This window comes from Lepisosteus platostomus, chromosome 11, assembly GCF_059453375.1.
Source record: "Lepisosteus platostomus isolate fLepPlt1 chromosome 11, fLepPlt1.hap1, whole genome shotgun sequence".
NCBI classification, from domain to species: domain Eukaryota; kingdom Metazoa; phylum Chordata; class Actinopteri; order Semionotiformes; family Lepisosteidae; genus Lepisosteus; species Lepisosteus platostomus.
In genome coordinates, this window is record NC_142621.1 from 28,757,199 (window position 1) to 28,774,189 (window position 16,991).

Consider the following 16,991-nt stretch of genomic DNA (forward strand, 5'->3'; position numbering starts at 1 on the left):
GTCCATTGGAGGAGAGAGGACAGAAACGCACACACCAGGCCAAATTTTCCCCGAATCCAATTAATCAACCAGTTTGTCCTTGGAGTGTAGGAGGAAACCCACCTGCACCCAGGGTGAACATATACATTCCACACAGATAGACCTCCAGGTCTAGAATTGAATCCAGGGTCCCAGCACTGTGAGGTGGCAATGCAATCCATTGAGCCAATGTGCTGCCCATTCTACTAAACATCATCTATGAAAATGCGTTCTTGCTGTTCATTTGGCCATTTGAGAACAGACAGAATTACACATCCTTGACTCATCAGGCAGACTTCACAGCTCCTTCACAAACTATCATTCTCAGATCATCCATTGTCACAAATCCCTGCTGCACCGCAAAAGACAGACTGACTCGCAGATTTCCGCTGGTTCAGTAAAATCCTGTGCTGGAGTGCACTACAGCTAGACATCTGACAGCCTTGCGTTACCACACCACAGATAAGATAACTGTAGTCGGACTGGCTGAAATGTGCAGCGGTTTCATACAGCATTTTCCTTCCACTGAATCCCAAGCTGTGTGGTTAATTGATTTTCTGCTACAAGCTTCATTTTCTGCTTTGTTTTCAGTGGAGTTTGGTTTCCATGCTTCTATTTAAGGGATGAGATCCCTCATTTAAGAATTGGAATCCAGGATGTTTGTAAGCAAGTGATAGCTTCTATTGAACAGGAAATTACACCATGGCTCGCTGTCTCTGGAACCATTTCTCAGTGGCTTCTACAAATGCCTAATACCCTCTTATAATCCCAATTAATTTTAATGATCACATTTTCAAGTGCACATATCCCAGAACTGTGATTTCTAGTGACATATGCTGTTCTTTTATAGTATCATTATCATGTGGCTGACATGACCCATTAATCTTAGGCATGTGCCCGTTTACTTACATGAGTCACCAAAAGATGTTTGATCTTTAGGCTCAGGTTTCCCAATCGTGCTTCTTGTGAATTCATTGTGCACTAATATTTTTTTTTCTTCTAGTTGAACTCTCATTTCCTGTATTGAAACCTGAATTGACTCCATAATTTGAACCTGCAATTTGACTTTAACCTATCAGGCAGAGAAAATGAGATGCCTGGTCATGGGGATGCACTAATTGAACCCCCTCAAGGTGGAATGAGCAAAGGGGCTGCTGTAAGGGTGATGGTGTGGCTGGAGGCAGAGATGAGGAAACATTAATGTTGGGAAAAGGGTGTCCATTACAATTATTGATACTTGACCATAGGTTAATTCATGCTTCCCCTATTAATGTATGCTCTAACAAAAAGGTGGAATTGTCAAATATGAGTACAATGACAACTTAGTAAATAAGATGTAAAGAAGTAAGAATGTAAAAAAAACAACAACTAAGGAATGAATGCCCTGCTTTTCTGAGTTATCTCTTTTCTGAGCTTCAATTTTCGAAAGCAAAAAGTAAATCTAACTTGTTACAGCAAAGAATAGTTTACTCCTACCACATAAATTAGCAAAGAAAACGTCCGATTTTGAACAGTATGGCGGGGGATATTGTGTCACGTCACAGAAAACAACATATCGGTGTACAGTAAATTTACGTAGTTTGTAAATACTTTTTGGTGCTTAAAGAACAGTTTTAAAAGGCAAAGAGTAGAATCTAAAAGATTCCGTTTGTTCTATTCTGTCATCATACTGTAGTTTTAAAACCTTGTTTCCAGCCGGTCTGTTATTGGTGTAACACAAAAGATAGACTGCTAATTTGTTTTGTAAGTACAGTGCGATAGTAGCGACACCACTACTGCAAAACAAAAACTATGTACAAATGCATAGTAAGGTATGTATCAATTGAGATTTGCAACAAGAATACATCTCGAGAGATTTTTATCCCTGCCATTTCGACAACTTTATTCTCATATCGTTTGCGGCGGAGCAAATACAAACTGTGACCTTTGGATTCGCGAACTTAGAAGTAATCAGTGACAAACATGTCAAAAATTAAAAGCAACCATCCATCATTACTAGACTATTTTAAATTCATGATATTTGAAATATTTTTTAAAAACACTCTTTTGTACTTAACAATGTGCATTTAAAAATCAGTAGGTGTGAACACAGCAACAAAGTTATTCATAAGTTTATTTTTCATTTATTTTCTCAGGGCGGAGTCGGTTTTCAGTTGTTTGCAGACAGTATCCCCCAAACTACGGACCAGTGTGGTCAGCGAACGCGTAAGAACGCGCAGGTGGTGCCTGGGTTGTGCACACACCTGCGCAGTGTCGAACCCCGATGTGCAGCCTTTCACACCGGCCGCTCAAAGGCGAGACCAACAGCTTTCAAATCGCTTCCTGAGCAGTGACTCGAGAAGAAGACGACTGCCCAGTATATTTCCCGTTTTAGACGGTACTATTCACCCAATCCATAGACATGTATGCGAAGCAAATTTGCGCAATAGCGAAGTCTGTCACCAAAGGTAAGCTCCGAGAAATTGTCGCAACTGCCTGTCGTTGCACGATAGCAGTAAATGTTCATTTTTAAAAGAAAAAAAGTAAATTGAGATCAGTAGTGGCTTTTACATCTGCTGTGACGAGTCAAGGTTTGCTGAGCTGAGCAAATATATACTGAGTGGCCAGTTTGTTAGGGACACCGGCTTAATCAGAGACAGCATCATATGTGCAGATAGTGCTGTTTAAAGCACGTAGGCAGGTACCTGCTTTAAAGTACCAGTATAGGTACCAAGTAGGCTTGTACCCACTGGATTGCCTGTGTGCAATTCAGAGGTAGAATCAGTAAGACAATAGAAGTGATTATGAACGCATCATAGCGGGCGCCAGATGCAACCGGAACAGCTACTCTGCTGGGGTCACACATGACAGTGCCACGGCTGTATCGACAATGTTCCACCACGCAAACAACATCCGGTTAATGGCGGTTCTCCTGTGGTCTGAAACAGACTGTTGATGAAAGGGGCTGGCAGAAAGCTGACAGAGTCTCATACAGAGTAACAGATAGAGATTTGCTACAGTCAGCCAACTAACAGCTGAGTACAACAGTGGTGCTGAAAGAGGCATATTGGAATGCACAACTCGTACCTAGTCATGGATGGGGTATGACAGCCAATGACCCAACCAAGTTTTAAGCCTGTCGGTGAAAAACAAAAAAGTGGGCTAAAGAACACAAACAATGGACACTGGAGAATTGGAAAAACATCACCTGGTCGGGTGAATCCTGGTTCTGTAGATGGGAAGACCAAAATATGGCATAAATTCCATTAATCCATGGATCCATCCTGTCTGTGTCCACAAGGCAGGCTGATGGTGGTGGTAGTGTGATGGTGTGGGGTGTGTTTTGGTGGCTCACTTTGGGTCTCTTCATACAAGTGGGCTTTTTCAGCTGAATAAGCTCCATGCCACAAGGCTACGAAAGTCCTGGACTGATTCCCTCAACATGACAGTGAATTCAGTTTAATGCTGTGGCCAGTCACCAGGTACCAATCCAGTCGAGCATCTGTGGAATGCGTAGAGTAGAGATCCACCACCAGCTAGTTTCCAACAGCTATGGGACATATTGGAGCTGACATGGGCTAGCTAGCCTGCACTTTCAACACCTTGTTGAATCCATGCCCTGGCGAATTCAGAAAGTTCTGAGGGGAAATGGAGACCAATATTCAACCTAATAAATTGGCCAATCAGTGTATATACTGTATCAACATTGCTGCTTGACAACCTTTGGAAGCTGTGATTCCTAATTCTGGTCCTGGAGGACAGCTGTCTCTGTAAAAAAAAATTCAGCAGCACTCTAAATTGCCAGTGCTAGATGATGACGTTAATTGATCTGCATGTTAACCTAGACTTGTGATTTATTTTTATTATGTATTCAGACCATATTTAGGAACCACTGACTTAAAGCTTATGCCAAAACAATTTTCATGACATTACCCTTAACATATTGTATACTGTACTTAGATTATGAGTACTTAAGAGTCTTCAGTAATCATCAGTTTAATTAGTTCAGTTTATTTGTCATATGCACAAGTGCAATGAAATACTTATTACATCAGTTTGATTAAATTTACTGTATTACGGTACAATACTGGAGATGGCTTATATATGACAGTGTTTTAACAATGACCAAGAAAGGAACCACAGTTCAGCTGCTCTTATTAGTAGATATCCCAGATGTTCAGTTTTCTACCAGACTGTTCGGTTTTTTAGAGATTAGGGTATTGTCCTGTTGGCAGTATTATCTACCATCCAGGCAGAAGTAATTCACATAGTTTGCAATGATTAAAATTTTCTTTGAAAGCATGTGCATATCTACAATTCTTAAACTAAAGTTTAAGGTAAAATGTATGATATATTTGACACTATCAGGAGCAATAAGCCCTCTTTTAAAAAAATTGACGCTGTTTATTATGACGAAGTTCAAGAAAATATGTGTGATTGGAGACTTCCTAATAATAATAATAATTGCTCACACTTATATAGCGCTTTTTTGGACACTCCACTCAAAGCGCTTTACAGGTAATGGGGACTCCCCTCCACCACCACCAATGTGCAACCCCACCTGGATGATGCGACGGCAGCCATTGTGCGCCAGAACGTTCACCACACATCAGTGTCAGCTATCAGTGGGGAGGAGAGCAGAGTAATGAAGTCAATTCATAGATTGGGATTATTAGGAGGCCGTGATTGGTAAAGGCCAATGGGAATTTGGCCAGGACGCCGAGGTTACACCCCTAATAATCCCCCTCCTACCTTCCAGTTGTAGATTTTTTTACAGTAGTCTCATGTTAAGTTTGCATTTTTGTAATTTCTTTAGATTTGTACACAGGTTATGGCCTCCAACACCTCTTCATTAATGACAGTGGCGCATCATGAGCTGTGACAAGACAGCAGACTATGTTCAGTTATACAAATGAACAAATCTAGCAATCCTACTTACAGGCCGCCTTTTAATCATCAATCATCAATCATCAATCATCAATCATCAAGACCAATTGAATAGATCAAAGTAGATTAGTAATTGGTTAAATTAGACTGTAAGAACAGTGGAGGAGGCCGTTCAACCTATCTAGCCTGTTTTGTAAATAGTAGCTAAGCAATCCAAGTATATCACCCAGGTGTTTCTTAAACGAAACCAGGTTATTGGCTTCGAAAACATGGCTGGGTAGCTTGTTGGCATCATTGGGTAAAGCAGTACCTCTTGTTCTCAGTTTTAAAAGCCCTTCCCGTTTGCATTTAGCCCAAGACATTGGGACATTCGTTTTTGCGAAACGGCTTAATTCAATAAGCACTCTCTTATGTGCTCAAAACAGACTTGTTTCAAGTTTTTAATAACTGACTCATTAAAGGTGGCCGTAAATTCTGCTGCACCACGGTTCTCCAGGACTGGGTATGGTGGCCGCCCCTGCCTGAGACAATGAGCCAGCTGTGGGGGAGACATGGACCAGCACACAAACAGGTTGTCTTCTCCAGGTATTGGGAGTGCATGGAGAAGGTGCGAAAGGGAGGTGGCGAGAGTGCGATTGTGAGGCACACGCAGAGGAACAAGAAGCTGTTTGTCCGGGAGAGGCTCAGGCTACTGCTGGACGACGAGGATTACCTGGAGCTGTCTCCCTTCGCTGGCCTGGGAATGCCCTATGGGGATGTGCCCTCAGCCGGATGTATATCGGGTACAGTTCCATTATTTTGCACATGTGTGACCTTCATTGTACTTTACAGTGCCCTAAAATCACGGGCCATGATAAGACTGCAAACTAAGTTCAGTTTTTCACATGAACAGACCTGGCAATCCTACTTGCAGGACGCCAGTACAAATCATTAATTTGTAAAGACTTAGAATACACTGGCTTCCTACCTCTGGGCCACCAGATCCAACTGTTACATGTCAAATGTATTATTTATGGGATTCAAGGACATTTGCACATTTGCATGTTCTCAGGGAGAAAAGTACCCTCAGAATTTTTTTTCTTTCTGTGGAGAGCCCCTCTTGCTATTTGGGAGGTAAGGGACACAGGTGCTTGTCTGTGATGCGTGACTGAATGCCGCTGATCTTGTAAAGGTAAAACTGCTGGTATTGTGGTGCACGCACCAACATCGACAAACTACAGTTGCTTGGTTTGTTGTAAAACCAAATAATATTGACGTGGGGCTTAACCTGTTGTGATTTGAACCTGCCATCCTTTTTGTTGTATATAACAGTTTTCTTATTTTATAAAGATATACTCATTGAAATGTGGCCATGGCCAAAAAAAAAAGTAGTTCTAAAAGTAGTTAGAAGCAGGTGTGTTTGGGGATTTAAGTTGCTAAATGTGGATATGCTCTTCAAATTAATTGAAATTAAAAGCTAAAAGAAGGTGATGCTGGACATGGATTGGATGTTTCCCAGAGATTTTAAGCTGGGTGTCTTGGCTAGTCTTCCACCTTGAACACAGACAGGGGCCAAAGGTCAAGAGGTTACTGGTTTGCCTAAGACTTGATCATTGATCATTGCCCTGAGGTTCCGGGACTTGATGTGATGTCAAGTTGCCGTGAATCACAACAAATGAAATGTCTGATGTGACTACATACTCCTGGACAGGACACCAGACTTGGACCTCCACATTAATCATTCATTTCATGCCCCCAGTATCTAAAATATGTTTTTCTATTAACATTCATGCATAGAGTTTCATTTGACTTCTTTCCTTCTCATATGTCTTTGGTAGGCATAGGTAAAATCAGTGGGCTGTGGTGTGTGTTTATTGTCAATGATGCCACGGTGAAGGGTGGCACAGCCTACCCCATTTCTGTGAAGAAGCAACTACGAGCCCAGGATGTGGCCATTCAGAACCGCCTGCCCTGTGTGTATTTAGTAGACAGTGGGGGTGCATTTCTTCCTCTTCAGGTAGGGCTTATGCAGTGACTCAACTTCCATAATCACTGTGGGTTTCTCCTGTGTGAATACAGACAGCCCTCATAAAGGGCACTTTTGCTCCTTTGCATAAGGTATTTATTCAGTTTCTTAATAATGCTGAATAGAAAATGATTTATGTCTTAGCATCTCCCAGGTTTGGACAACCAATCGCTCGTCTATGGAATATAACTAAAACATACTTTTCTTGTGTGCTAAAATATCAACTCTGGAGGCTGTTGCTAAGGAGAATACTACATTTCATGTCTAGGTTTTAAAAGTTTTTTCCAGTACTGAAACTTTTCTCCAGAAAATTTTATTCTAAAAAAGTAGCAAGACAGAAAAGTGATTGTTCCAATAAGGACAACAACGATTACAGAAAGAAAATACTTAATTTTACTCTTTGCTTTCATTTGCTCACTAATATAAAGAACATCCTTACTTTCTACACTACCCAGCTGAGTGACATTTGGCAGATCCTGTTAACCAGACCCACTGCTCAGCAGATTAGGTGAAAAAGTGAGAAACGGCTGCTCTGAGCTGAGACACATAATCTAACGCTGGGACTTTTCTGAATTACATTGACAGGCTGAACTTTTTCCAGACAAAAACCATGGAGGACGTATATTCTACAATGAAGCAATCATGTCAGCCATGAAGATCCCTCAGGTATGAGAGAATGACAAAATAAACTTTTCACTAAGTTGCTTTTAAAAATGGTTACATTTAAAATATTTGTTCACTTAAATGTATGAAGTGCTACAACATTGAGCCATGAGTAGACTCTTAAAAAGGTATGTGCAGCATGTATAAATTACATGATTAAAATCTCCTGAGCTCCTGATTTCTTCTGAATGGTTGAAGATTAGTGGTTTCCTAGATAACCCCAAATTTCCTATGAACACTTGAAAATTACAGCAAAAGAGCTATTAACATGGGGTTTGCCACATAGCAGATTATTTTAACTTTGGTTAGAAGTATAACATAAAAATAAGGAACAAGTAAAGGTTTATTTCCCGCTGAAAAGAGAAAGTTTCGGCTATGGAGCCTTCTTCGGTTGACACCTGAAGAAGGCTCCACAGCCGAAATGTTGTTTCTTTTCTTCTCTTTTCAGCGTGGAATAAACCTTCCTTTGCAGCCTAGGCATGCTGACACAGCTATCTACTTGAACTAGTTTAGCTTAAAAATAGAACCTTTTGAATAACATCAGCACACAACCCAGACGGCATTCATGACATGGTGGTGTGTGGCCTCTAGGTGGCAGTGGTGTGTGGCTCCTGCACAGCAGGCGGTGCCTATATCCCCACCATGGCGGAGGAGACTGTAATGGTGGAAAGAATTGGGACAATATTCTTGGGTGGACCTCCTCTGGTGAAAGCAGCTACTGGAGAGGAAGTGACCCCGGAGGAGCTGGGAGGAGCTAGACTTCATGCGGAGTAAGAGATTTGTGCACGTCCTCAGAGGTTCTCATAGAGCAAACAGAGCTCTGACATAACGGTAGCCATCCTGAAAAGAAAATACATAGCCCTGCAAACAGGCATGCCTCTAAAAATATAAAACCTGAGCACAAAAATAATTTGTTCAGGTGATTCCTCCATTTCTTAAGGTGACCAATTTGATTACCATGTTGACTGTCTCTGGGACACTATCTGGTGGTGTCAGATTTTGACTGTGAGCTTTTTCTTGTTTCTTGGTTGGCTTGCTCTAAGAAAGATGTAGAGGGTTTATTATACCCAAGGGCTAATTTGTTTTGCAGCAGAAGGCAATATAAGGAGAAACACACTAATTAACTATACATATAAACGTACACAAGAGAATCATCTGTTGAGCAGGGTTATGGCTACAGGTATGAATGTGAGAACTTAAACTTGTTTCTCCTTTTATTGGGAAATCTAGATCTGCGTTCTGAGTGGAGTAGTTGGAATTCTTTAAACAAAGGACATGAAGGGTCTTCTTGGATGGAATATGCTTCATGCAAAACTCATAACTGATAGATGTGGGATAGGCCCGAAAGATCAGCACCACTGTCTTTCTAACATAGCTTCACAAGATTCCCCAGTGTGTTCTTACTCCTCAGATATAGATTCCCAAACCAGTAAATCAGGGTAAACGTGAACTCAGATTCAGCTAAAGACTGATAAAACATGATCAACAATGAATTATCTATCAACCTAAAAATAGATGCTGTTTTCCTTTTTTGAAGATCAGTATTTTCCTCAGAATTTAAATTGCAGTCTAGAAAAGTACCTAAATACCTTTGTCTCCCATTTCCACTGATTCTCCCATGAAGAGGGTTTGAGTGGGGGTCTGAGGTTTCTTCCTGAAATAAATGTTCATGTCATTCGTCTTAGAGACGATCAACGTCAAATAATTCTTACAGTTATGTACATATAAAACAAAGAGAAAGAGAGACAATACACATTCCTGGGGGGAACCTGTGGCAGAATACAGATAGTCAAAGCATTGCTAGCTCTTACCCTCTGAGTTCTGTCTGTAGGGAAATCACTAACACAGCTAATGAGATTAAGATCAAGACCAAAATTAGACTATAGCTTAGTTGCCTAAGGTTGAATACAATTAAATGCTGAGGAAAAATTCACGAACTGCAACCTAGCATGAGTTTTATATTCCTCAAGATTAAGAAGGTATATGATAGCATCTTCTATGCCCATACATGCTCTAATAAGCAAACGGAAATAGATCTAACTTGTACTTTGCCACAATCTCATTTTTCACAATCTGTTCAGATGTTTTCATTACCAGTGACGTGAGGGCTACTGGTATATATTCATTGAGTGAACTAGGAGATTTGAATTCTGCCACTAGGATCCTAGGAACGTTTTGCTGAATCAGTGACAATTGGGCAATAATGTAAAAATGCCACACAGCTGTCTAGCATGCCTTTTCAGTACTGTACCCCCAACAGAAGCAGGACCTGGACTCTTTCGCTCTTCAACATGGCTTAGCAACTTACAGACTTTAAAACATCAATGTTAATAGCACAATTAGAGATCCTACCTCTAAAAACATTGAGTTCACTATTTAAATCAAGTTAATTTAATTCATCAGCAAAGTCAGCATTTGATTTTCTGCTTGTGCTAAGCTTCTGCCTCCATTCTTTTACATTCCCACCATTGACTCATGCACCATACATACCATTACTTATTTCACCCTCAACTTTATCTTTAAACAGTAATTTATCCACCTTAAACTCTCTTTTAACATTCGTTTGAGCCTCCCTACTCAAAACATCATCCTCTAGGTGAAACAAAATCCCCTTTTTTTATATTTAGAGCGATTTGAGAGATTTTGCATTCCAGGGCTTATTAGGGAATACATTCGAATATTTCAGATGTATAACAGAATTTTCACAAAAAGTTACCTAAATAGGATGTATGTAACTGTCAGTTTGTCAAGATCTGAACTTGATTGCTTAAACACGTAATGAGTTAAAGAATTAGAAAAATTCTGCAGGTCGCTGTACAGAGTCATCGTTCCAGACCAGAACCAGCCTTGCATTCGACTTGACCTCTCTTCTGTGTGGTTTTGTAGATTGGAACCAAATACACCATGTTGTAATCAGATGAAATCAGTAGTTTCATATCAAGGGAAACAATATCTAAATCTAATTCTGAATGCTAATGAAATAATGCATTGGAGGCTATCCAGTTAGGCTAGTTGTTTGGAAAACAATTTAGAAGCTTTGGGATTTACAGTGAGTACTAGAGATAACACATCTATCTACTGGCTTAAAGTACATGTTCCTCTTTTCAGAGTGAGTGGTTGTGTGGATCACTTTGCTGCTACGGAAAAGGAGGCGTATGAGTGTGCCAGAAACATCATCTCCACCCTCAATTTTGAGCTCCCCCTAGAGGAGGCTGAGGAGACGGATGAGCCACTGCACAGTGGAGAAGAGCTGAACAGCTTGGCGCCATGCAGTTACACCCACAGCCTGGATGTCAAGCTGGTGAGAACAGAACATGCCAGGACAAGGACTTCATATACCCTGGTTTCCCAGTCGTGTTGAGCCTGCCAGGCAGTTGTCTAGCTTCTGCTTTTAGACTAAATCATTTTTTATACACATTCGCAGAATTGTTTTTCGAACAGTTAATCAAGATAAAATTAGATGTATGCAGATTATGAGATAAAATCCCTAGGCTCCCACTGAGATATTAATATGACTCCTGAAAGCCAACCTCTTGCGGGGAAAAAGTGATTCACAATTAAAGCATTTAGAAAATTCACCCTTTTGAATGTTTAAGTGAGTAATATTTTCTGCTGAGGACTACTGTATATGTATAAAATTGTATTTTGTAATCTAAAATATGAAAATGGAGGCTATTTGACATTGATTAATAATGTCATGCCATTTGTGAGGGAGATACTGTGGGCTATGTCCATAAGACTGTTATCATATCCTATGTTTAAACCTTTTTTAACTACAGAAACAACGATGAAGCAATAAAATTGAAGCTATAAAATGTGACATACGTCTTTCAGGGTGTAAGCAGTCTGTTTTCTCATTTCTATTGTTATGATGGTTGTTTTTCACCGTCTATGGAATCCAGTATAGTTAGTGAAACAGAAGATGCTTTAATATGTGCATTTCCATATTTCCCAATTTATATGTATTGTCATCATAATCCTTCTTGTGTTTCTTTTTAATGCTTGATCTATCAACATTAAAAAAGTTTCAATCAGTTTCAACATTTCAAATCAGTTGCACAGTTAAACTAATGGGTTTCTGGTCTCAGAGGGAATACTATCATTCCCTTTTCCCAGATCCTTAATCGTCTGACAGATGGAAGCAGATTTCAGGAATTCAAAGCACGATACGGGACAACGCTTGTAACTGGTTTTGCAAAGGTCGAAGGGTAAGAAATCTGAAGCATCAAATTTTTATACGTTTGCAACTTTAGAGTCAATACCTGAACAATTTCTATTCTTGAAGCTTTGGAATTGTTATTGGATTGGATTGGGGTCTCCAGTCCAGGTTTCAGAAATGCATGCCCTTAGTTGGACCTGCAGAGGTAGCAAAGGAAATGCATGTTTCCACCTGTTTGGTGATTAATTAAGTAAGGATCTTATGCAGCTGTTTCGTGAAAGAATCCAGGGTATTGCTTCAACAACATGGCTGGGCAGCTTGTTCTAGACACTCACAACCCCTTGTGTAAAATGTCTTCTGTTCACAGTTTAAATGCACTTCCAGTCAATAATCTTTGATAATTAATTACACAGTAACAAAAAGCGCACTTTTGTAATTTGCATTTCATTTTGACACATCAGAAGGAAACTTTCATAAATCTTTGATGTACCTTAACAGTAAACATGCTATTAGTTTTTTTAAATTACATTTGTTTTTTGCTTTCCTACATTGTGTTTCTCTTTGGACTTCGTTCTGACTCCAGCTTTGGATGTCTCTTGTGTTCTGTTACAAACAGAAGAGGCTAAGAACCTGGATTTCTTATCTTGACTCTACATTGGATTTTGAAACTCGATTTTTGTAGTTTCAAGTCCCATTGAATCCTGCACACCAAATGGAATATTCTCTCCAAACTGTCCCCAGGATATCCGGTGATTTGGAATCAGGTGTCCTCAAGTCTAGTTTCCTAGTTACACAGTCCAGTGGTTGTATTAATTAAAAGGAAAATTAGACAAATAAAGTAATTAAATGTATTTAGTATTAGGTCTGCAGTCCTCACTTGTTAATTAGTAATATCAACAGTTTGTTAACAATTTGAGGGCTTGGAACTGAAAGCCCAGTTGTAGGGTCCAGCACTCTTAACCTTCTACCACCTGATGTTTTCTGTTAACCTTCTTTTTTGCAAGAACTTTAATCCTCTATGGAAATAAGGTCTGATTTTCTGTCAGTAAACTTTTACATGAAGGTGCATATAGTATTACAATTGAATTGTATTCCACGTTTAGTAGAATGTATATTACATTAAAAACAAAATAATGATGTTTTTAATCTAGGAAGGATTAAACCCTTCAAGAGACATTGGTGTTCGTAAAGACTTCTTTTTATATTAATGAGGAGCTTCTGTCTTAGACTTTGCTGTTGCCATGGCAGCAGAATGTACTAGAAGCTCAAGGGTTTTGTTTGAGGCGGTGGAAACTGGGGAGGGGATTTTCAGACTTTACAGGATAACAAATACTTGTTTTTGTCTTGTTCTAGATCAGAAAAAGGGGACAATAAAGTACTTGCCAAGTAAAATTTAACTCATCTAAGGAATTGGATTATCTTTGACAATAATGTGAAAAAAGTGATTTGAGATAAAATCATTATTTTCTAATCTAATATTATTTATTATCAGTATCAGCAGTTAAGCTCCTTCAAAATAAATTTAAGAAATGTTAATCCTATGTATGAGTAATATCAATGGCACCTACAAAAAACTGAGAGCATCTGCACCACCACAAGGCTCTTTAACAATTTGGAAAATATATATTACTATTATTACATCAAAAAAGGGTTTTTTTTTAACTGCTGCATCAGGCAGATGGCACAGTATACAGCGCAGCTTGCATAAGTGTTGAGACTGATGAGGACATTTTGGGAGAAATACTAAGATAAGTTCAGAAAAAAACAGTGCAAAGTTCTAAATTGTCATACAGCTCACTGTTGACTTATACATGCCTCTTTTGTGTTTTTCGCAGACATCCAGTCGGGATGGTAGCGAGCAATGGCGAGCTGACATATGAGGCAGCTCTCAAGGGCAGCCATTTTGTGCAGCTCTGTGATCAGCGAGAGATCCCAATTATATTCTTACAAAATACCCCTCCGTATTCATCACCGACACTGACGGACTCCCAGGTACTTCTTCGTGAGGAAAAAGAACAACAGTGAGCCGTCATCTTTGCAAAGAGTGCTTCTATATTGTTCACAGCAGTCTACATTTTTAATTTAATCATTTAAAATGTCTTTTGAATTTAGCATTATTTGTCTGTCTTACTATAACTCTCTAATGTTGACGACACAATATAATCTCCTCAACTGAAAAAGTGAGAGAACATTGTTTTGTGGTTTTTTTCCACAAATTGGACCATGTACTGTAAGTTACTGGTAGTTTTACCAGTCAAGTTTTTCCTTTAATGTGACAGCAATAGTGGTGTTGGTATTTTCTACAGGTGCAAACGTGCTAAGTTTCAAGCTCATGTAATACTGAAGAAAGCTTAGATTTGAATCAAATCAATACTTTTACCCAGCAATTGCAAACATGTTACTTGATGGTGGCTTTCTGACCTCTACTTAGTGAAAAGTGGAAAAGATGTCTTCAGACAAGGAGTTTTGAACTTGACTTCTTGTTGCACTGCATGCTGATGAATGTATTTTTAGATGTGGCAGTAAAATCTTTCCTCACTTGTGCAGGCAGAGTCCAACACCAACAGACTGAAGGCTCAGGGCTCCATGATGGCGGCTTTGGCCTGTTCGTCGACTCCAAAGATAACTGTGGTAGTAGGAGGCTGTCACGGAGTGGAAAGTTACGCTATGGTACACAACGCTCCAGGATTTGAAGCAGTCCTACAAATTTCAAACTGAGTGGTTTCCAAAACTGTTGTCTTTCTTTTCTCCAGTTTCTCGTCGTTAGTTGAATTCTCAGTTTGCAGATAAAGCAAAAGGCAGCCTAGGTGAAACTGGGTCATTACACTGCTGGAGCTTACTTGGATTAGAAGAACGGGAAGTAAATTTTGAACTGGAGCAGAAAGCCTTCCAGCACAGTAGTGCCATTATCCTTTAATCATTCACTCAACAGAGTAAAACAGGAATGACAAATGACGACTGACTTTTTTATTTGTAGTGTGGCAGGTCGTTTGAGCCCAACTTTCTGTTCTTGTGGCCCAACGCCAGGATGTCGATTGTGGGACCTAAGCATTTGCAAGTACCTGAAGAGGAAGGGGCAAACATCCACCAACAGTAGGTGCATTAGAGTTTACAATCTACAATAATAGGTCTCTTGTTTACAATCTTATATTCAGCCTGAATTGCACTAACCATAAATTATCAAATGTTAATTTAGGTGAAATGTGAAATGACAACAAGCAGAAATCTAGAAAATGACTAGAGTTACTGTAACATGATCTTTTTGCAAGAAAGCAGTGTGACTACTATAGCAGCATTAAAATGTAACTTCATTTGTCTCACAGGTGGTTCATTTCAAAGGTATTTCCAAACCCAATTCATTAGTGCTGAAGGTAAACAATATCAACCATTAGAAACCATGTTTTATTATAGATTTATTTAGGTTTCCTACTTTTTGTGGTGTTTGTGCTTCCCAGACCTGAACATAAGTAGCTCATTATTCTTTTAAATCTGCAGCTGACCAGACTGCATACAGATTACGTATTTAGGCTGCAGAAGAATGCAGAAGGGTTTGTCGCCTGCTTCTCTCAGAGTCTTGTTTCACCTCTTTAGATTGGAAGAAGAGAGTTCTGCATTCTTTTCCTCAGGGAGGGTCTGGGATGATGGAGTGATACTGCCTCAGGATACCAGGAAGGTAAACTTGAATTGGTACCTTGCACTGATCCATTTGTCAAGTGACAAAATTCAGCAAATCAGTTTCCCCTTTCTACACTAACATGCTTAGTATGAAATGCCATTTTGACAACAGCCACTAAGGTTGCTGAAAAAGTAGCTCAATGGAGACATAACTGCTTTTTAGATGCATTTTAGTTCATTTTGAATGCCCTAGAAATTTGTTAAGCCTTTGAAGTCAGTGATGCAAACTGTTCAGGAAAGTAAAACATTAATTTAACTGATAAACTCATTGCACAGCTGTTTCATACATTTTAATTAGGATTTACCATCCTCAGTCACAGAGACTGTGAGATACTATGGTGTGCATACTATCTTTCACAGCCTTATCCTTCCCCACACTTATATTTTGTTTCTTTCTCTCCAGGTTTTGAGCAAATGTTTGCAGATCATTAAACAGCAAACCTATCAGATCTCAAGAGGGAGAGAGGTCTCTCCTGTTCTCCGAATGTGACGCTGCTATGTAACAGCACTTCAGTGCAGTGCTTTTAAAACAAAAGGCTGATTTTCAAAGATGGCTGCAGACTTTGTGATCTCCATGATTAATGTAATGTTTTTATAATCTAGGTAACCCATGAAATTGTATATACACAGATCAGGGAAGGTTTGATCTGTTTTTTAATTTGTAATGAAAAGGCCATTTCTGGAGAACAACAAATAAAGCACACATAAGGTGTATTTCGTATGGTGCTCTGAATTCAAGCAGTATTACAGGGAGTTGTATAGTCCCAAGTACAGCTCTGGTCACCCTATGTGATTACCATCAATGGGTGTTTAGCATGGACCATTGCATATGCATAAGAACTTCCTCACATGGTACACTAGCTATTTCTGCTTATTTTATCCCTGCCTTTCAGTTATTTCTGAAGTGTCACATACAACAGGTCAAATCCATTCAGGCAAAGTCAAAAATGACTCCAGATTTCTTTAATTTGTTTTGTTAAATCAGTTTTAATAAATGTACAACACTTCTAAACTAAATAGGATAAATGTTGTGAATAACCCTATTTTTTTAGAATTTTTTTTTAAAGAAGGTGTTAGTGGTAGAGAATGGAGATCTGATATCTGATTGTAATACCACAGGGGGTTGTTGAGATACTCCCCTGAAAATTACTTCAGTAAATAAACTGTATATAACAAATTCATGACTTCTCTGTTGCGGTTAACATTGTCCAAGGAGAAAGAATTCTGGGATATTCCGTTCTGATTAAATCAGGTCACATTTTTTGGTGTGTCTTTGTTTTTCTTGTCATAAAAAAAATCAGATCACATTTTTCTGGACACTGTCTTTAACCAGGGTGTGTCTGTGTGGTCATACTATTGAGGCTATAGACTAACAAGACTAGGTATGTGACAAAATAAAATTATGAAGTGCACCAATTGGGCATTTTAAAAATTGCTGTTCAGAATTCTCCAGAAGAAGATAAAAAAGAAATGAGGATGTGATTTAGTCAGCATGACCCCTTCCTCCTGTTATTTGCTGGAGAGGATAGAAGAATCATTGTAGTCATTCTGAACTGGCTTATTTAGAATTGAAATAACAGAAAGCACAATTTAATTAAATTGATT

At 39.2% G+C, this 16,991-nt stretch overlaps 1 protein-coding gene across 1 annotated transcript; it reads left to right on the plus strand.

The window, feature by feature from the left end:
• Positions 1-1,722: 1,722 nt before the first annotated feature.
• Positions 1,723-16,647, plus strand: LOC148652351 (uncharacterized). The gene is made up of 13 exons (XM_088599021.1): positions 1,723-1,829; positions 2,154-2,465; positions 5,470-5,666; positions 6,702-6,880; positions 7,475-7,555; positions 8,144-8,322; positions 10,661-10,853; positions 11,669-11,760; positions 13,547-13,703; positions 14,259-14,381; positions 14,689-14,804; positions 15,303-15,384; positions 15,790-16,647. Exons 1-13 carry the CDS (start codon positions 1,810-1,812, stop codon positions 15,874-15,876), a joined length of 1,818 nt encoding a protein of 605 aa, XP_088455147.1. The 5' UTR covers positions 1,723-1,809; the 3' UTR covers positions 15,877-16,647.
• Positions 16,648-16,991: the final 344 nt, after the last annotated feature.